Source organism: Stegastes partitus, unplaced genomic scaffold (genome assembly GCF_000690725.1).
Source record: "Stegastes partitus isolate 25-593 unplaced genomic scaffold, Stegastes_partitus-1.0.2 Scaffold170, whole genome shotgun sequence".
NCBI classification, from domain to species: domain Eukaryota; kingdom Metazoa; phylum Chordata; class Actinopteri; family Pomacentridae; genus Stegastes; species Stegastes partitus.
This window is the reverse complement of record NW_007577901.1, coordinates 313,974-335,950: the sequence shown is the minus strand read 5'-3', so window position 1 is coordinate 335,950 and position 21,977 is coordinate 313,974. Positions and strand designations below refer to the sequence as shown.

The 21,977-nt window shown below is 41.4% G+C and overlaps 1 protein-coding gene across 1 annotated transcript; it reads right to left on the bottom strand.

Moving 5' to 3' along the window:
* Positions 1 to 307: 307 nt before the first annotated feature.
* LOC103355859 (midkine-B-like) lies at positions 308 to 21,757 on the bottom strand. Its single transcript, XM_008279791.1, has 5 exons — positions 21,678 to 21,757; positions 6,962 to 7,041; positions 4,945 to 5,112; positions 2,544 to 2,705; positions 308 to 987 (listed from the first exon to the last, which is right to left on the bottom strand). Exons 2-5 carry the CDS (start codon positions 7,038 to 7,040, stop codon positions 959 to 961), a joined length of 438 nt encoding a protein of 145 aa, XP_008278013.1. The 5' UTR covers position 7,041; positions 21,678 to 21,757; the 3' UTR covers positions 308 to 958.
* Between the last annotated feature and the right edge of the window lie 220 nt (positions 21,758 to 21,977).

The following is a 21,977-nucleotide window of genomic DNA, read 5'->3' as shown; positions in this document are numbered from 1 at the left end:
GAGAATATACAGTAAAGTGCTCAGATGTCTAGAAACCAGTGTTGTCTTGCTTGGACCAAGCCTTGAAGCATCCTGTGGTGACTCAACATTTAGATCCTGTAGGGCCTATTTGACCCAGAAGCAGAGTGACGGATGATCTAACCTCTACAGTCGCTGGCCTAAACCCAGCTGTGATGGTTTTCGATGAGTTGGAGTGAAGAAAAACCAGCCAACGAGTGCTCAGCATACGTGGAAACTCCTTCAAGACTGAGAGAATGACGAGCACACAAATCCACAGATGTTTGTCTTTATGTTTTCTTTATTTGTTTTCTCACATTTCAGTGCCTACATGTCTAGAAACCAATAAAATAAAAATAAAAAAAGTGACGGTATGTTCTTTAATAAACAAAAGGAAAGCATCAGTCCTTCTACAGGACAAAATAATAAAGTTTATTCTAAAGCGGGAGAAAGAAGGGAGAATGAATCAAATTGAGAGAAGATGATTTCTACAATATTTAAAATAAATCCACAAGCAACTATAGTGGTTAGAATAATTGAAAAAGAAAAGAAAGAGAAGCCTTCTTGAATGGTTGTGCATAGATGTTACTGACACATCCACATGTATCCACTCTATGAAATGTTTATAGGCATGAGTCACACATTGGAAAATAAAATTTTTATATTGATAACACTTTATAACATAGAGGCAGATTTATAACACAAATTTTCCAAAATCATTGTAATGTTGCGTTCATTTTCACCGTATCTACAGATTTAGTGTATATTCAGACTTCTCATATGTGTTTTAAAAATATGTTTTGCCATGATTTAGGTAACCCGGAGAACACTCAGAAATGTGTGCATGGAAATAAGCTATGACTACTTGTGTTGGTTCAACTGTCCCGCTGGTTCAGACAGTTTATGTTTGCTTCTTCGTTACTCTGAAGACTCTCCGGAGACTCGTCCCTCCAGCCTGGTCCTAGTTCCCCTTCCCTTTTCTCTTCTTTCCTGGAAAAGACATAAATAATACTCATTCATAAAATGCATGTCCGTACATGAAAAATATTATCTTCAGACGTGTGAGGGAGAGTTGAAAATAAAAAGGCAGCTGAGACGGAACTCAGAGAGGTACAGTGAAGAATCTAAAGGCACTCCAAAGCAATAAAGATGACCAGATTAAAGTGTTTGCAGGCTCAGCAGGGAGGAATGTGTGTTATAACTCACACCATAAATGTGCTGGACGGAACACGGTGAAGGTTGTCTTTTTAAATAGTTGCCTTTAGGTTACAGTCAAATTCTTATCTTATTATTGGCAGAACTTAGCTTTGAATTGTGAAAAAAAAATTCCTGTGGACTTGTACAAATCAGAGGTCAAGGTTTTATTACAAAAAAAAAATCTCCTTCTGAGGACAGTGAATATCCAGGGCACATTTCATATCAATCTGGACAGTTATTTTTAAGATATCTCGCTTTCCTGAGCCAACATTGTCACCTCAGCAAAAAGTCTATTTTAACTGGCTAGAGACCGGGTCAGTTCCTGTCAAACCAGGCAGAATTTGGCAAATACGCTGCTGCACCATGTCGCCATTAGGTCAGAGTTTACTTACTGGTTATTTGGGACCCAAAACTAAGTTCTGTAAAATATTTTGGATGAATTTTGAGAATTTCATGTTTTCAGACCTGAGCGTTTGTGTAATTTCACCCTCACAAGACATCTTTTTAAGGGTCAATATCTGCATAAATATAACTCCCACAGCCACGAAATATGAAAACGAATTGCTTCTAGCAGGTCCAAATGAGTGAAGGGCTCCATAAGAGGCCACATTTTTTAATTACTGTCCCTTGAAAATGGAAAAAAGTGCAAAATTTTAAAACGGTGACCAAAGGCTGTATTTTTAAAATGAGTAAACTCACCCTGGATTAATAGATTTTTTGCTACAATAGCAGCAGGAACCTAAAGGTGACAATGTGAGTCCCAGATAACAAATAAGAAAATTCTGGCACTCGGTCCGTCCACTAGTTTGGTCCAATATCTCAACAACAACAAAGGATTACCATGAAAATCTCTCCATACGTTAATGATCTTTAAGGATGAGTCCCAATACCTGTGGTGATCCACTGACATTTCATCTGGCACTACCATGAGGCTGACATTTGTAGAAATTAAATTGATCACCATAAAATTCTGATTTCATAGAGTGCAGGTGAATCTAAATGACTTTTGTGCCACCAGTAGGTCAAACAATTTCACTTGTCCTGTGAAATAGATCGAAATCTACTCTGTGAAGTGACATTTGGCACACGGATGATGTGTCCGACTCACTTTTCTTTAGGAATCACCTTGAGGTTGATGGTTTGTAGTGAAATGTCTCAACATCAGTCAGATGGATTGTCATGACATTTGATCCAATCAGGACGAATTGGACAACTTTAGGGAACCTTTGACTTCTAGCACTATCAAGGTTGAATTGAAACATGGCCAAATGGTGAACATGGCTGCTAAAGGTCAACATGCATCAGTTTGGTCCTCTACACTGAGATGGCAAAGCATCCAGCAGTCTAACCTTTGGTTTTTGTCTTGGTTATTCCAGGGCAAGGTTTGGAGACAGAAATAGTTTGTTGACATTGCACGTTATAAAGAGCCCTCTTCAGTGTCCCTGTTCTGGTCCGCGAGCCGGAGGTCGGATCACACTCTCCCCAGCTCCCAAACCGATACTTGCAGTCAGCTGGAGAGAGAGGGGGGAAAAGAGACAGACAAACCCAAGATAACTCAACATGTACAGTTTTCATTGGATCTTGATTGGCTGTATGAGGACCTGTAACTCCATTGGTGCCTGACTGATAAAACATAAACACATTTACAATATTATCAAAGGTTTAGTTCAGCACAGATCCTATCTTATATAATACAGTAGAACTATTCAACTACTGCAGTAATCTAACTTATGGCAAGAAAAAACACCTAAATGATGATCAAGTTCTCTCATCGCCTTCACCCTAAGTCGACTGGGATAGACTCCAGCCCCCCCACTAATGAGGATTAAGCGGTGTATAGATAATGGATGGATGGAAGTTCTCTCATCAAAATAAAAGCAGGTGGATCCACAAAGAACTTTCTTAACGAAGTAATCCGTTGTAACGAGAAACATCATCAGTACTACAGGATATGAACGTCTGTCAGTCCAGAAGATATCTTTGGTTTTTTTTCAGTGGTAAACAGATGAAATTGAAAAGCATATTTTCACCAGAAACATACCAACTTGTATTCAAAGCTTCATTCTGAATGTTGACTGTTGTGTTTTCTTTCAGAATGCTAGAGGGCCTTTTCCTTTGAGTCTCATATTAGGTTTGCTGTAAGACAGGGTTTCATCAGCTATTCACATTTTGATCCATGAATTAATTTCTTCTCGACTTTCTTCTCAACTTTGATTGAGTTGATTAAATGTTTTCCTCTCTGACCTCAACATCTCACTAATCTTGATCTCTCTCATTCAAACTGACTTCCAGTAAATGGTGCATCCACCATAACTGAACCGAAGTAGACTAATAAAACAGACCATCTTTGGTTCGGATGCGTTCGACATGAACTAGTTTTCGGTTTGCTCAACTAGCTTATTTTCATGTTACATAAGCTGCTGAAAGTGTGAAATGAGGGGAAATTTCGAGAGCTCTTCTGAATAATTAGCTGATTACACAATGATAAGCCCCTACTGTGAGTGACAGTGTGACCAACTATATGATGTGGCTCTGTGCATGAATATTCATAAATAATGTATTAGCTCATGTGTTGAATGAACGCAGTCCGATAATGCGTACTGCTCTGATTTTAAATTGTTATAAATATGTAATAAATCACATCATGTTCTGATCATTCACCGTGACTTTTGTAACAGTCCCAGCCGGAGCCACCGCTGATTCAATTTCCTCCATCAAATTTATGAAGCACCTTGAATGCAACCATCATCAAATGGTATTCTATGAAAGATGCCTGTTCCGAAACGATTTTCCACCACTTGAAGAACTTCTGTATTTAGGGGATGGTTCTGTACATGCTGTCCAATATTTCTTCAATTTTTTTTATTTTTTATTTTTTGGAATTATTTGGTATGCTGTTAGGTAATAGCATTAAATTAGTGCTGCAGCTAAAACTATCTGATTAATCTGCAGATTATTTTCTCAATTATTCCATTAGTCGTTTGGTCAACACAAATTTCAAGCTGGCATCTGGCAACATGCTGTTCTGTCTGACCAAACAGTCCAGAACCCAAAATATTCAATGGCTTCTCATGGAAGAGACCCAGAAATGCTGAGAATTTATTTTTTTTGGCTTAAAAATGACCTAAACAAGTTCTTATATCAAAATAGAACCAGGTGGGTCCACAAACATCTTAAAATAGATCCTTAGAGAACCATTTTTTTGCTCAAGTTCTTTGGAGCACCATACTAAAGGAATCATTTTTTGAAGGCACCTCTGGAGGTTCTTTGATGAACCTCTTTCTAAAAGGTTCTTTGTGTAACTAAAAAAAGGTTTTTCGACTTCTTTTACTTCCAGTTAGCACCTTTATTTTTCTGGGTGATGTTTCCACTGCATCTGGATGATCATTTGATGGACTCTTTCGGTCCAGTGAAGGTTTAGGACATGAAAGTTTTATTCAATGCACCAGTTGCATATTATTTGAAATGTACCACTTTCCTCCTGTGCTGTGTCCAACCATAAAGTATGTAAATGTGAGCTGTGTGTTCTTGTGTTCATACCAGAGGGATGTCGCTTTCATTTAAGGAATCAACTTTCTTCCTGGGACAAGTATAAATCCAAATAAGTAAAAAAAAAAAAAGAATTTTAAGGCAAAGAGTCAGTCTAAGTTTAGGAAGGTTAGGATAAGGTTAGCTTTAGCCAAGTGGAGCTTATGGTGAAATGACTGCCATCAAGAGGTGGAGACATGGCTGTATGTGTGTGTGTGTTACCTCCAAAGTCCTTTTTCCAGTTGCAAGGCACTTTACATTTCATCTTCTTGGTCTGCTGGTCACATGACCCCTCTCTAAACCCTGCTCCACAGTCCCCGTTGCTAGGGACACAGTTGCCATAGCGCCAGTCGGAGCATTCTGACCCGGAATCTGCGGGTTTGTTTTTCTCTGAGGACAGAGATAAAGATTTATTAACTTGTTATTTCAGACATGCACACTTCCAACATGCAGTCCACAAAAATCAATGACAGTCCTACTGGGGGTAGAGCGAACCGCTCACTTCAGTCTGCTGGTGACTTCGGTCAAACACGGACAAAACAGATGGACTGACTTACACCAGGATGAAAGTTAGTGTTCATGTGAATCCCAGCTTTTGTTCATCTATTCATCACTACACCTCTGATTCCTATATACTGTCATATTGTAAGAAAACATACAGACCAACCCCCAGTGTTGATGTTTTGTTACTTCAAGGCTGAGCTGTTGTATTCCTTATTATCAGGACGACTAAAGAACGCTGACGGGAACTAAGCAAGAAAGATGTTTTTTTCTTTCCACTATATTCTCTTCAATGACTCTTCAGTAAAGTCAAGAATAGAATGAAAACCCCTTTTTACGAGTAAAGCCCTTAATGAGGACGATCCGTCGCATCTTAAAGACCTCATCGCACCACATTATCCCAACAGAGCGCTTCACTCTCAGACTTCCTCCTCGTACCAGAACAGGAGGCTTTAGCTGTCAGGCTCCTCTCCTGTGGGACCGGCTCCCAGTTTGGAGGCAGACACCCTCTCTACTTTTAAGATTAAGCTTAAAACTTTCCTCTTTGATAGAGCTCATAGTTAAGGTTGGCTCAGGTGACCCTGAACATTCCTTAGTTATGCAGCTATAGTCTCAGTCTGCTGGGGGACTTCTTACATGCACTGAGCAACGCTCCCTCTTCCATACCTCTGCTCTCTTTAATTCTCCATGTATTTATATGCTTCCAGAACATGTCTTTAACTTTGAGTCTTCCCTCTGCAGTAGCTTGTCTTCAATCTCTGAACCTCTCTGCAGCTATCTGTGGATCTGGTCACCAACCTGTCCGGTGTTTATTGTCATATTGCTTGCATGGGTTCATCCTCCCACTGTTGTGCTGCTCAGACACAACTGTGTCTTTATAATACTGTAAGGTCTTGACCTTGTGTAAAGTCCACTGGGATGAATCATGCTGTGAATCGGGGCTGTATTAATAAATAAAACCGAATGAATACATCACAGGATTGAAAGAACTCCATGAATTGTTCATGTGGAGATGAAATGAAATGCCGAGTACACTATTTTGAATAATGGTTGGTGACACTTTCAAATAGAACCTGTTGTTGAATGAATGAATAAACAATACTTAGCAGTTCCTATTAAATGTACGTACAGTGGAAGAAAACATGAATATTATGATATTACTATTGTATATAATTATATTGACTGGGCTGCAAGGTGGCACAGTTGGTAGCACTGTTGCCTCGCAGCAAGAAGGTCGCCGGTTTGCGTCCTGGTGGGGGCACCAGAATCTTTCTGCATGGAGTTTGCATGTTCTCCCTGTGCAGCGTGGGTTCTCTCCGGGTTCTCCGGCTTCCTCCCACACAGTCCAAAAACATGTTGAGGTTAATTGGTGATTCTAAATTGTCCGTAGGTGTGAATGTGAGTGTGCTTGGTTGTCTGTCTCTAAGTGTGGCCCTGTGATAGACTGGTGACCTGTCCAGGGTGTCCCCTGTCTTTGCCCTAAGTCAGCTGGGATAGACTCCAGCCCCCCTGTGACCCTAGTGAGGATTAAGCGGTGTATAGATAATGGATGCATGGATAATTACATTGAAATGATTGTTTCTGACAGCTACACAGGTTCAGTCATATGGTAAGGGGCAGTTTTATTCAGGTGTGGTCAACAACTGTAACACATTTAGATTACAGTAACCCATATTATATTACAACAAGACAAATAGAGTGACAGAGAAAGGAGAGGCACAATAAGGCAGAGTCTTACCTTTCTTGTTTTTCCCTCCAGCTACAGTCTGGATGGTGATGAGAGTGACTAAGAGCAGCAGCAGCAGCGCAGCCCTCATCCTGTAGAAACACACAGTAGTGGGACATCAGCCAGAGAGCTTCACATACATCACAACTGCTAAACCATTAAGTGTTGACCTGCAGCCAGGGGTTATTACATGTGAAATCATTATCTGCTCCTCTCGCTGCCACTGCTGCTCATAACAACCCGACTGGGGACTGAACGCTGGCTGTTGTTTTGTTTTTTTACACAAGGAAACTTACACTTTAGTGTGAATGCAACTTTTAGAAATCTGCAAATAAATTGCGTTGCCTGGACAGTTGGTGAACAACAAGTCCCATCTGGTCCATTAAAGTGATGCAGCGATCGCTCGTAGTTTTATTAGACGTTGATGTCAATCTTATTTTATTTATGGTAGTATTTCTTGTCAGGGAATTTGCATAAAACTCTTCAAACAAGTTGAGATGATCAGTGCAGCCATCAGTCATTGGGAGACTCCTTTGAAATCCGCCTGTTGTGTCGGAGCCCCAACTGTTAGCCTGGAGTCATACAGGCCGACTTGAAAGAATGAACATATAAGACATGCTGTTCACTGGTGTCAGCTGCATTCTAGTTGCATGTTCAAAGGGTTGCACTGATGTTTCGTTTTTAGAACTCCAAGGCTGCAATGCTATCAGTTCATTCACAGGGGCGTTGCTTGTGTTTCACGTTGCTTTTACCAGTTTGGTGGACAGTTAGAGTCCTTATTACTCTCCCTGTTGGCCTGGAGATACTATAAGCTGTGACCTGCATTCTGACATATGAGCTGGAGAAAGGTGACCAGGAAAGCACATCTGAGATTACAGCCAACGCATTGCAGAAAGTAGTGGATCATTCACATCTGCGTACGAAAATTTCCAAGTTTTCTGACACTCAGATTCAGCCGCAGCAAGTGCAGTCACCAGCAATAAACAGACAGTATGAAGCAGACGTACAGATGTAGAATGTAGGTCACTCCTGTAGGGGTCTGGTTGCTGTGAAGCTTCAAGTCTTGCTGCATACCATATTTCTAGAAACGATTCTTTATTAAGGCGAGACCAGGAGAAGACGGATGCCAAACACAAAACATGAATCTATGACTGCCAGCTGTCTGACAGACATAATTAACAGTCATTAGCTTTGACTCAGAAGCCAGCAGGATCAGTTATCTACTGAATCACCCAAAGACCTCAGAGATGGGCTTATCTAATAATGACATTTTTTTTTTTTTGCTTTACTCTGTGGAGAGAATCAAACAATTAGGAAACTGTTTAACCCTCTGAACCCACAAAACCCGCCAGCAGGGTTGAAATGCATGTTTTATAACAGAAGAGCCCCTGAATGAAACCATGAGTCAGAGAAAGAAACAGAAAGAATCATACGATTTTGGACTTTATGCAGTCTGTGGATGTATAATGTGTGACACATGGTTCCAAAAATGAGCTTGATTTAATTTCATTGCAATTACATGACATGCAATGAATGAAATGCAACGTTCTTTTTGTCTTTTTCATTCTGAGTTCTTTCTACTTGTAGCCATGCTTGTGTTGGTTGCACAGAGGTTCAAAACACGGAGCTAAAAACATCTAGAAACTACATAAGGTTCAAAAGGTTAAATAAAGTGAGAACATAAGTGATATCATCAAGCGTGAACCTTGTGGTCATCTGTTCTAACAACATAAACACAACATCAGCTTGCTTACCATCATCATCATCCAGATATAATTCCAAGAAACACACACACGCTGTCAGCGTTTCTACGAAAAGCTCTAATTTTTTTTTTTTTTTTTCTTTTTTTTTTTTTTTTCTTCTTATGTCAGAGATGCACAGTAGAAGCGAAGCTGGTGGAGCATGGTGGAGAGGAGGTTTCATACTCAAACCAGGCTGCAATTATGCACTGCTGCTCTAACAACCTGTCCAGGGACCGGAGTTGAAAAGCATCGTAGCAGTTTCCCCTTGAGGAAAACCTCCGAGCTTCTCCAGGATCAACTGAAGGAGCAGCGAGGAGAATCCGGCGTTTTATGGCAAAAAAGCTTAAATCTTCATCAAGACAGATTCTTATTTCAGGAGATAATGATTACTGCTGATTATTAAATGATAAAACTTTTTTCTACATTTTGCTACTATTCCTGTGACTGTATTAATATTACTCATTTTAATGAAAGGCTCTTATTAAATACTAATGATCAGTCTTAACTTCTCCCAACCTCTGGCTTCTGTTTTTGCCACCTGAAACAATTAAGACTCAGACGGAAGGTCAGAGGTCAGCACAGTTGTGTTCTGTCAGTGTTGCCGGATGACCTGAGGCTTGATTCCAGGTTAGAGGTTAATAACAGTCCCTTCAAAATGCTTCTCAGTGGCTCTCAGACTGTGGGCAGCGAGGTGAGAAGGTACAATGCACCTAATTGGGTGTGTAAAAATGCAGAAAAGGCAAGATATGAATATATATCGCAAATTTAATTATGATGCTTTGAGATATAGTTGTCTTTATTTTTCTGCACTTTTTAAAAAACATTATTACCACTGTAGCCAAAACAGAAGTGAAAAAATACTTTGCTTAGAGCTGAAATAAGCGACTATCTAATTAATATTGCTACAGTTGCTTTTTACTTCGCACCAGATTCTGTGCATGATCCTAACCTGACAAATCTGTAGGTTTCTGCTTGAATGAACACTCCTGTGGGTTCTTTTCTCATCTCCATCAGGATGCATTGGATGCACTGGACGGTCCGTTACAAAAGGAAAGGAGATAATGCCACCCCACAATCCTTTGCAGCATTCAAATCGATGCACCATTCACATGAGATCCACGTCAACAGCATCCACTGTCGCATACCTATTGCACTGCCATTTTGCATTTAATAGCTGTAACAAAGTTACAGATATCAGACTAACTGTGGCTAGTCAGAGTTTTTGTTCCAGGTATCTGTAACATCAGGTGGAGATAGTTAGAGATACCTGGAATTCAGTTGGATCCGGTCCAAATAATAGTTATAGATATCTCAGGTTTCTCATTGGATATTATGAATAGTGTTAGCAGAAGGAATGGCAGCTGCTGCGCTGGATAAGATTGTTGAAATATTAAAAGCCCATCAGGGAGGAGTTTGCGCAGAAGGAGCACTTTGTTCATGCGAGTGTTGTGGCTGAAACTGACTAAACATTTAGTCTGACGTGGTGGTTGTCAAAGGTGGAAAAAGGTAACAGTGGCATGATATGTTTGAAAAGCAAGCTCCAACATGTGATGTAAAGCCATCATTTTTCCAAGTCACATAGTTAAAGCTACCTCATTAAGCCTCCTCATCATTCCTTGACCTCAAGATGTTCTCTGTCAAGGTCAAAGAAAAATATTAAGGAAAACTAATCTACCATAACTCTTTCTTTGTCATTTTACGCTCCAACCAGACATAAGAAAAGTGAACTTTCCTTTAGCGCCTACATCAATAATACGTCACGTACTGCTTCTGTTCACCTCCTGCACACAATATTTCCAGCCTTGCCTCTATGAAAACTGCACTCAAGTCCTTATTCACAGCCCGGTCACATCTCGCATTGAATCCTGTAACACTGTCCTCACTGCTATTCCCATTAAACTTCTCCACTGGCTCCAAAATCATTCAGAACTCTCACCCCCACCAAGTCCACCGACCATATCACACATCGCAGCCCCGCTGACTCCCTGTTCATCAACAGATTCATTGCAATATTCTGCTGCTTCTATTCAAAGCCTTCGGTAATCTGGCTCCTCCATACCTTTCACACCTTCGCTATCCTCAGAAAACCCCATTCTCCGCTACTCTGCTGTGTGTCGCCGCTTTTAAACTCACTGCATGTGTGCCGAAGCCTTCAGCGGCACCGACTCACCACCACAATAGTCGGCTGGACTCTGTGTGCTGGGATCATGTAGCTCCAGCCAGGTCACTTTGATTATAACTTGTGCTGTTTAATTTATGTGTGGTATTTCTTCATACCCCACTGTACTGTGAGGCGTCCTTGGGTTTTGTGAGGTGCCATGACATAAAATTTGTTATTATTAAATATGAGTCTCTACACCATGTCCCTGCACAAAACCTGTTTTTCAAACCCACACAGAGAAGTCTTTTAAGAAAGCACCCCTGCAGGATAATCAAAAGATTTTAAAAAATCAATGCAGGATTTCGAAATGTGAGAGAAACTTTGAAATACAGAATGGCTGCAAGAACTGGAGCTCCTCGCTTACAGCCCACACTGACATGAGGACCTCTGGCCTGAGGGACTTGTGGACATTTAGCACGGTGAGGCTCAGGTGCTGTGTCGGCGCGACATGCTAAAAGTTGAGAGAAGAGGAAGTAACAGGCACCAGCTGCTTTGAAGTCCTAACTCAAAGCTGTCCACATCACTGCTGTCTTCACCGGTGAGTCTGAGGAAGCCTTCAGCAGAATGAATGACGTTCTTACAGTCAAAAAGCTCTCCATTGCTGTGTATCAACCTGTTTTTTCTAAAAGTGCCACGGGCCACCATTAGAGTGCATCAGGGCCACGAAGTCACGATACCATAGCTCTACCTAGCGATACATTTAGTGTTCCTTCTGATCCATATGAACAGTTGGTGTGTTGATACAGATCAGTTATTACACTGACAGTTAGCAGAGAGCTACTAAAGGACGGAGAGATGATGTGACATTTTATGTGATGTATTTGATCATTTTAAAAGGCCAGTCTCTGACAGTATACAGCTGCTGGCTGTGAGCACAGCTGCAGCTGCTCGGCCTGGCTGTGATGACTGAAGCTGTGGCTGGATCCGGACTCAGGCTGCTGTCATGGTGCTATGGATATGTATGCATGTATTTGAACCTGCATGGGCCAAAGCACGCACTTCCAGCGACTGCATGTCACTATTAAAAACTAAGGTCATGGCTCCACATGGAAAAGAATCGCCAAAGGAATTGAAAAATCGGATTACGAGACTTCGCATAGATGGAAAAGGAAAGAGGAAGCAACTAAAATCAGAGGAAACTGTTGCAGCAGTCATCAGTCATCTCCGAGCAAAATAGCCTTGCTTGCTGTTTAGAACAAAACAACAGGATGAAATATTACGAAAGAACACAAAAAGAAATCTAATAAATGTTGGGGCACATTTTCTGGTCAGATGAGACTAAGATGAATTTGTTTGGCTCCAGCATGTTTTGCATGAACCTGGACCACAGTAACAGTTCAGTCCTGACAGTGAAGCACAGACGTGGGAGTGTGATGATGTAAGGCTACTATTTATAGATTATGACTATATACCAAAAATACTGGCTGACAAGTCTGCAGAAACCAGGCAGAGGAGGAACGTTTCAGCTGATAACCATCCAAAGCACGCTGGACGAGATGGCGTGTGCTTGGCAAGGCAGAAGAGACACGCTAATGGTTTTAGGGTCAGAAATGCTCAGTTTAACCCGTGACATCCTGGCACCACTTCTGTAGATGTTCATTCTAACTACACCGTTTATTTAGAATGTATTCTCTGAGGACATGTGAACGGAGCGGATGGTGTCCTCATAAACAAAGAGCAGAGAGTGAAAAGTGGAAAACAGAAAGAGAGGCGGGACAGTCTGTCACAAGCTCTTTATCCATAACACACAATCTCATTCTTAGTGTAACCGCTGACCGAGAAACACATTGTGATCACACCGCAGGGCTTGTGTATGTGTGAGTGTGTTTGTGTAACATAAGTAAAACCAAGAGTGCAGCGACCAATTAAAAAGTAGCTCAGAACTACTTTTTAGAGGTTATATTTTATTTTATTTGAAGAGCTTGCACATTTCACATACTGGGCCTTAAACATCCCAATTAAACCCAATACAAGATGTTAAACCAGACTGTAGCCAACCATTATGTTCTGTCTGGATAAAATGCTGGAAGATGTGGGAACTCCCTGCATTTAAGGATTCGTGTGCAAATCTGAAAATGATGTATGGATTAGTTCATAGTGTACATCATTTTCAACTGGAATCATTGCTGGTTATTCAGTGTTAATCTGTTATAAGCAACATTTCAAGATCATTTTTCTGAAATCAAATTTTGAGTGTTGTTACTTTACGATCAATATCTAACAGGGGAAAGTAACAGTTTGTCTGAAGACTTTGACATCAGTCATTTTGCATAATCCAAAAATAAGGAAATACAATCATGAACATATTCTAAACATATGAAATTTCGTCAATGTCTGAAGCAGAGAGAAAGAAAAGAAACCAGAAAGAAAAACCCCGGTCAACAAACACTCTAAACTCCCTCGAGTGACTCTTCTCTCTGCTCTGATTATCTCTGTCAGAGCCCAGAGGTCCATCTGCCATAAGACACAACAGACGAAAACATAGTAAAATCAGTCCCGAAACCATATCCTGGCTTTTTTCTGTGAACATTAAAGCAGACGAGGAAAAGATTTCTTTGGGGTTATGAGACGTTATTTCCAGTGGAATGAGTGTGTCGGAGAAAAGGAACGGAACAAATGCTTTCCTTCTCCTTCACTGACTATGCTGTTTTATTGATGGACGTGTGGTCCTCCTCCATGACCAAGATTAAATTAGGATACAGCCAATGGCCATTTAATATTCTTTTATACTGTCATTTGAGAGGCAGTTGAACTCAATTCTTCTGGTTTAATGTAACCCAGGACAATCTATCTGGACCCAAAGCAATAAGAAAATGATCCACCACCGCCCCAATATGTCTACTCTCTGGATTAGAGCAAAGACTCCACGTGAACCAAACTAACTGCTTTAAGCCCAAGCTTATTACAGATGTAAGCATTTGCTGGTGAGACCATTTGGTGCTGCAAAACCCATATTCTGACTCGACTCAAGTCCCTGCCCACCACACTTCCAGTACATGCCGGGGAACTGCAGCTCATAGCCATAGACTGTATAAAAGATGGACGTAGCTACCGTGATGTCACCCGTTGGTTTCTGCACTGAGAAAATGAAGCCAGGGTTTTGCTACTTCCTGGTTGACATCTTGGATTTTTGGAGCCAGTGACGCAAAAATCGCCGGAGGGGGGCGGAGCCATAGGAGCAGCGATTGGTCAGACGGATTGAGAGGCGGGCCCTCTCTGCCCGCCCACATTTACCGCCTTCTGCTCGCTTCATCTGCATCGTCGTCGCTGCCGACTGTCAATCAAGCCAGCCACGCCCCTTGCCCCGCAAAATTTTGACGGTTTAAAAAAAATTCAGTATTGATTTATTTTCAGATTGGCCACCTGATCTCTGGACTTGACCATGAAAACTAATAAGAAACAAATCCTGAGCTGGAGGAATGCAGTATTTCATGATCTGTGATCACTTCTTTTCCAATTCATTTCTATGGGAGCCAGGGCTTTTTGGAGCCAGGACTAGCGGATGTAGTGGTATCGCAGGTTTTTGAAACTTCCGGGTTGGCTTCATTTTTCAGGGCCGGTTGCTATGTCCATCTTTTATACAGTCTATGCTCATAGCCAAAGCATACTAAAGATGCTAAATTTGTACAAGAGTGGGACAGTAGAACTACAAAGCGAGTTCAACATGCCCAGGGTATCTTTTCACTTGTTAGGTCAACCCAGTGTTTCTGAATCTAGCTGCTCACATAAAAGGGGCATCAGATGACCAAAATATGAACAAAACTGTAATCTTAAACCAATATGTGGAACTGCCGCTGCAACCAAAGCCAGGAACGATGCCAACTGTGTGAATTTAAAGAGAAGATAAAGAGGTTGGTGAACTCTGCTGCCCATTCACTAGGTCATTCACCTACAATATACTATTAAATGTGTGATGCAACTATTCTTATGGTGTGTAAGACAATCTGAGCTTTATTCTTTCAGCTGGCAGTGCTGATACAAAACCATCATTCAAACTAGTAAGTAGGCTTATTGCAAATCTTCTGTTAACAAGTACAAGGCTTTAGTGTTTTATCAGTCTCTGTTGTAGGATTACATCTCTATACAAAGGCCCACAAAACAATAAAATGGATTTCAAATTGCTTGCCGTTAACAGGGTGGAAAAAAAGAAGCAAGAAAGACTTGAGTTCCCTTCACTGGGAATCTCTTAGCATATCTCTCACATCTATTCTTGGCACGGAAAGAAAAAGATTTAGATGGACTTTAAAATCTCTTACCTCCCCAAGAGCACCTCTCGCTATCCGAACACGGAGCTCCGCAGGTTCCACGGGAAGAGAGTTTATCCGCTATCTCGAACATAATCTGCTCCAGAGCTGGTTAAGTGTGCAGCATTAGTTAGCTTTTGAAACGTACACTGGTGAGAAGAGAACCGTAGCCCTGAAAACCCAGATTTACTCCTCAAGTTAACCCTCTAACCCTAAATAAGTAAAACACTTTATGATAAAGATGTGCAACTAAGACTTAATATTTCAAATCTACGTGATAGATTGTGAAGCCTCAAGTAAGAAATGTGGCCATCAGCTTCCTCTTAGAGTGTTTGCATGGTGCTAAATGGTTTCTATGGTTACCACGACACAACATCTTGGTCCTCCCTTTTCTCTATACAGAGAGATGCATCATCGTTCTTAACTCCTCGTTACTTCTACAGAATTTTAAGCGAGGCCCTGCTGGCATGCTAAATTGTTCTGGCATAGTGCAGCTTTAGAGAGCTTGTCTGCTGTGTAGAACCAGGATTACAACAAAATAACCTTTAATTTTAACTTCTGCAGAGCTGGCATTTAGTAGACACAGTATTCTTATCTGGCAGGACCAAGAGTCACAGCTGGTCATTGAACCAAAACAGACACACACACACACACACACACACACTGGAGTAGGGCTGACAGTATGATTTTCTGTGGAAGGCTCATTTTTTAATCTGAAAAGCCAAATGTGTTGTAAAAAAAAAAAAAAAAAAAAGGCCAGTTTTGCTCCCCAGCCGCCCAAGTTTTGACTCTGCATTCTGACCACATTATTAGAACTGAGGGAGGTTGGGGCTGAGGTTTGTAGAGCTGGTGAATATGGGGTTGTGTGAATGTGTGTGTGTGTGTGCTGTTGATTCTGCAATTAGGGATTCTGAAAAGCGGCCGAGCGGAAATGACTTTTTATGGGTTCCTGTATGACCTCTTAACGATGCCGGCGTGACGGACAGACCAGCGGCAGAGGAAGGAGATCGTTAAAGAGACAGTGTGCACAGTGTCGTCTGTAAGTAACGCCGTCCTACACTGGATTCGTGTTTATCAGTCACTTTATTTGATAGAATAAATATGATTTGATTTGGTGCTAGTGTGGTAATAGCAGCCCTGACTTCTGGACATTGCAATGGACAGTACATTGATTTATCTTTTATTCGATTCAGTTATTTTATTCTATCTTATAAGATTTATTAAACAGCTGTGAGTGTCAGTAAATGTGAACTGACTTCAAATTGAATCAGTTTTGGACCTGGGACTCTGTGTCTGTCTGCATCATGGCTCCACATGGAAAAGAATTACGAGACAAATCTCATTGTGAGACCGCGGACAGTGCTCTGCTTACGCAATCTAGCTTTGAAAGATAGATGGGCAGCTGCTTCAGACTCGGCACAGGGGTTTTCAATGGAAATGAGAATTTCTGTGGCGGCTCAGACGGTGTGAAGGACACTGAATAGCATTGACCTCTATGGAAGGCATCCAAGAAACTAAAGGTCATGAAAAAGATGAATGTTGAGAGAACTTTCTTTGGTCTGATGTGACCAAAACAAATTTGTTCAGCTTAGATGTTTGGTATGAGCCTAGCCACAGTGGATGCATAGTCCTGACAGTGAAGCACAGAGGTGGGAGTGCGATGATATGTAGCTGCATGAGCGCAAAAGGTGTTGGGGAGATGACATTTCTAGATGGAACCATGAGTATCTGTGGATATACCAAAATACTGGCTGGTAAGATGACTCCTAATCTGCAGAAGCTTGGCAGAAGAAGGAATATTTCAGCATGATAAAGATCCAAAACAAAAATTACACAAGAGTTTCTAAGGATGAAAAAAGTCAAAACTATGACCTGGACAAGTGTGTCACTTGACTTAAATTCAGTTTTTATGTGATAACAAGCACTTCAAAGTAATAAAAGATACTGCTGTGACATTATGATTGCTCGACAAATTGCTGCAATCAAGTTTTCAATGTTACTGCAAACCTCGATTCCACTCACACGCAAGCGACACCTGCTCTGCTTACATACGCACTTCCTGCTCAACGGTTATCTGTATGCTGAAGTCTTACAACCCAAAAAGTTAAATACATGAGTCATACTTCGGAATGCTGATGAGGCCGCTTCATACAACTTACTTAAGTAATCAGCTCCACAGAGTCTCACAGATTTTCTGGGCTGATTTTTTTTTTCTTTTTAATTAAGATGAGAGTTAAAAGTGCTGCCTGTGAATTAAGCCACCTGCTCATTTATAAATGAAACTGCAGCAAGTTAGCAGCGAATCCTCTCCATCCAGCATGTGTCGCGCAGGACAGAACGCAGCACATGTTGCTCTCTTCTGTTCATTTTGTAATTAAGCACAATTAAATAATGAACACAAGTTTCTGTTTACTGTTGACTTTTTTTTTTTTTTTTTTTGCTCACCCACACTCGACAAATGTGCTCTGCTAAGACAGCTGCTTCCAGTCGTGCTTGAAATGTGGTCAGAATCTGGCGTTGTCTTGTCAGCAGCAGCAGCGTGGGGACGAGACTCTGTGGGGGGGACAGCGCCCTGCTGGTCCAGAGCACAAAACATCTGGAATAGGTCCTGTTCTTTATATAAAATATACAGACAGTATAGCCACTGTGTGCAGGGCATCATGTGTCAACTCCAGAACTAATGACGGTTTTCTGCGTACAGGGAGCTCAGATTCCACCCACCAGCGCATAGATGCCCCCCAACAACCATGTCCTGGTTCCTGGGGGCTGGAGCTCATCCCAGCTGACATTGGACAAAAGGCATTCTGGACAGGTTGCCAGTACATCACAGGACTAACACAAAGAGACAGTCATGCATGCTCACACTCACAACGACAGCCCATTTAGAATCGCCAATTAACCTACCATGCATGACTCTGGACTGTGGGAGGAAGCTGCAGAAAGCTCATGCAAGCACAGAGAGAAGATGCAAACTCCAGAACCTCCTTGCTTAGAGGGGACAATGCTAAACAACAACAACATCTTTGTCATACGTTTACTTCCATCCAAGCAGGTGTGTACTGAAAAGGTGCTCCATATACCAGCAAAGCCTGATCCTCTTACATCAGTTTACCCCAAACTGTCAAAATGCTATAACTTCAAATCATTGTCTGGGCCAATTCTTTAGAAAACCAGAAAAAAAAAATACAGCAGTTAATCAAATGGATGCTTGTGTTAAGGGTGAGTAAGTCTTTTTATGTTTTGCAGGAGTCTTGAATTGAAAGATCTGTCGGTCTGTCAGCAGCTAAGTCCAAAGCATGATATTTCTAAATATATTTGTTGGATCAACACGAAACTTTGTGACAACACTCCTTCATGTTTGCGTGAGACCTGGCAGCTCTGATGCCCCCACAGTCCTCTCTCTAGAGCCACCAGCAGGGCATCTGCTCTGCTCTTCTTTAAAAGGCTTTTGACACGTATTTGTGACACATCAGTGGGAAGCTGAAGTTTATGTATGGAGCTTAGAAGTGAAACAACACTAGGAACAGATAAAATACACCGAGTAGAGACTAGAAAAGGAAGCGATTTTACCACTTGAGCCTTTTGATGTTTAACATCTGTGTAAGAAAAGTTGATTTCATTGAGATTTAACGCAGAATAAAACAACAGACTGGGATGAGAAAATAAAAAGAGAATCTCTTCTAATGCACAAACTGTTCTGTATAAACGAACATTATGATAAAAAATACTTCTTGGCAACCTATTTTTCTCAATGAAAAAAAAACAAAGAAAGAAAACTATGATGAAATAGTTTATGTTAAACTTAATCAACATCGGGCGCCAACGCTAACACAAAGTATGGAAGAAGTTGTTGCTGATAAGAATTGGATTAGCGCTGTAGAAACTGACCCGGATTAACAGTCAGGCCGCGGGGAGCCACAAGCCGAAGCTTACAGGGCACACAAATGATTCAAATAGAATTCTATTTGGGATTTATGTCTGTGTGTATTTATCTCAAGCACCGTAGAAATTGACCTGCCAGGAGCCTTGAGGTGGGTCCTGCTTTATCTTGAGGTCCTGCGAAAAAAAATACAATTTGTTTGTTTGCTTTTGTTTTCGTTTTTATCACTTTTGGCTGATATTCGTTAATTAGTGTGCTTAATTGCATTGTTATTCCAGCAGGAGAAGAAGCTAGATAAGAGCTGAGTTTTGCACCAGCTGGTAATCAATTATAATAGTATAAAATACGCTAAACAAACAAACTGAGAATATAGACTTATTGAAACTGACAGTTTTGCTGTTTGGGCTGAAACCTACAACATTACTAAACAACAGAATGAAGCAACCAGGTACGGCTATGCTAATGGGCAGATGGAGATGAGGGTCAAAGTGTGTCCATCATTTGCGCCACACATCTGTGACACAGAGAGGTCTGAGGCTGTCGACGCCCACAGATGTTGAATGGTGATGTGTGGAGAATCTGCAGGTCTTGGTTGAACTGGGTCATTTCAAGTTCCTATAACAGGCCAGTAAGTATTCTGGAGGACCCATGTTGAAGCATCAGGTGTTGCAGTGAATAATTAAAATTGGTGTGAGGATTTCATCTCCATATCACTGGGCAGTGAGAACGCCACCGATGAAACGCGGACACGTTTTTTTTTTCTCCATCCCTGCTCATACCACGGTGTAGACATCTGTACACTGTTCTCCAGTGTGACGCCAAAGGTGACGTCTGCCATCTGCTTTGAACAGCTGAGCTCCATTACTGGAAAGGTCTGTACTCCATCCTGCTAGCGGCCAATAAACATGAGTAGTCGCCCGCCGGAGCTGATTACGACGCCGTTCTGCTGTTGGACCAAGGTCTTTGTGTGGGCAGTGAGATCGCAGAGCAGCTTCCTCAAGAGATTCCTCACAGTTGGAGCAGGTATTGTCTGGTTGCGTACGTCAACATCTTCGTTTGTATTTCAAGGACGAGCTGGATTTGATGATCTGTTGTTGGGGTGGTGGAACCTGGTGTGGGATCTTGTAGCAGATTGTTGTATTGTGCTGTCGGAAATGATTTCTTAGATGACAAATGGTGGAGTTGTGGACATTCAAGTGTCTGACGATGGCTCTAACTGTGCTGCCAGCATCCAACAGCCTTTTTTATGTGTTTCTCATCACATGTTGCATCATAAAGTTGCATTTTAAAGCCGACACTATTTAAAGTGTGTCTTTTAAAGGCACATCTGACTATAATGTGGATGAACCTTCATCTCCAGCTGAGCAGCTCCCATCCTTTGTGTGGTTAAATTCCTTTTTTCTATCCAGAACAATAGCACAATTGAAACTTTTTTTTTTCCTGTAAGTGAGAATAGAAGACCATTTGTGTCCAATGAAAACCCGGTTTATTTATAGTCGTGTACTTGAGTGTAATTCATAGTTGACTGGGTCATAAATATTTACTCGGGGGGCAATTATGGTGTAAGTTTTATTGAGCTGCAGCTGTCTTCCTCTCTGCTGGCCTTTTCAGTTGCTGTTCACCAGTCTGTGCTGTTGCCCAGTTTGTCAGCAAAAACCCAAACTAATAATGTGTAATTCTCCCATCTGCCTGCCTTCACTCTTTCTCTCCTTTCTGTCATTGGTATAAACCACAAAGTCCTGTTTCTGTCACTTTACAGGACTGACTTAACCATAACCTAACCTCAACCTAACCTTACACTAACTTCACACCTAAAATTAAACCTCTTGCATGATAAAGACTTGGTTTTTTTTCGTCCCCTAAAGTGAGGCAGTTTCCCACAATGTGGCTGTGTAAAATATTCATGTCCTCACAACATGACTAATACAAGCACACACACTGGAAATGCTCCAAATACTTACACCGCAACACAACAAAGCCACTTGTATCAGCAGGAAGCGAAAACATGCATTTCTAACATTTTTAATCAAACCTAAAATATTCCACAATAGCTTAACTGGTGCGCCTGCACACACACACACACTGCACACACTCCTCCAGCGTGAGCACGACACACTCGTGCACACACACACACCACGTAGAGAGTGTGTGTGTACAGAAGAGCTTTACTTGCAGTATTTTAAAGTTGAGATGTGGGGAGAGTGCAGGGACGTGGCACGGGAAATGGGACAATTACATAAAGACTAATAAAAGCTAGCAGGCTGATGATAAGCACAAAACGGGTTGGAGAAGAAGAGTAGAGCTTCATATAAATTTTTTTTAATGTTCTACAATCATAGAAAAAAGTAACTTCTGACTGGAAACTGCATCCAAACCACTTTAGGAAGCAAACCTTTTGTTTCAAACTATAATTAATAGTTTCATTTGCAAAAACAGCTATCTCCCTTTTCATTTATTTCCCCGAATTAGATTTTTTAATAAAGCCCCCCAGACACGATCAACTAAACCGGTTTATCAATTTGAGGAATAGTTTTTATCTGCTTTTGCAAATGAGCTCAGGTTGGCTCCATAAAATAAGCAAACTACACAGAGTAGAATGAGCCAAATGAAATGTCACTGGTGTGCTGACGGAGGTTATTATTTCCAGTATTTACAGTTTAGAAATCATTTGGATGAAAAGGATGATGTAGAGAGCACTTACTTGATACCAGTCAGTTGTAGAGTCAGGGGAAAAGTTCTGTCTCTCTTGTTGCTTCTGTCTCTCGGTCATGCACCTCCCCTAACCCCCTGCTTTTGTCTCCCAAACCAGTTCATTCTGGTTGCATTAGCCCCATTCACCCCACGCCCTCAAAAACACACTGTGACAAACTACCCAACACACATACAAGCTCTCTCTCTTCCTCCCCTCTCTCTCTCTCTCTCTCTCTCTCTCCCTCTCTCTCACACACACACACACACACACACACACACACACACACACACACACACACACACACACACA

Coding starts and splice junctions, on each gene's coding strand:
- LOC103355859 (XM_008279791.1), bottom strand. CDS start 7,040: ATGAGGGCTGCGCTGCTGCTGCTGCTCTTAGTCACTCTCATCACCATC. Junction 5,113..6,961: donor TGGAGGGAAAAACAAGAAAG/GTAAGACTCTGC, acceptor CTCTGTCCTCAG/AGAAAAACAAACCCGCAGAT. Junction 2,706..4,944: donor CTGGAAAAAGGACTTTGGAG/GTAACACACACA, acceptor CTCTCTCTCCAG/CTGACTGCAAGTATCGGTTT.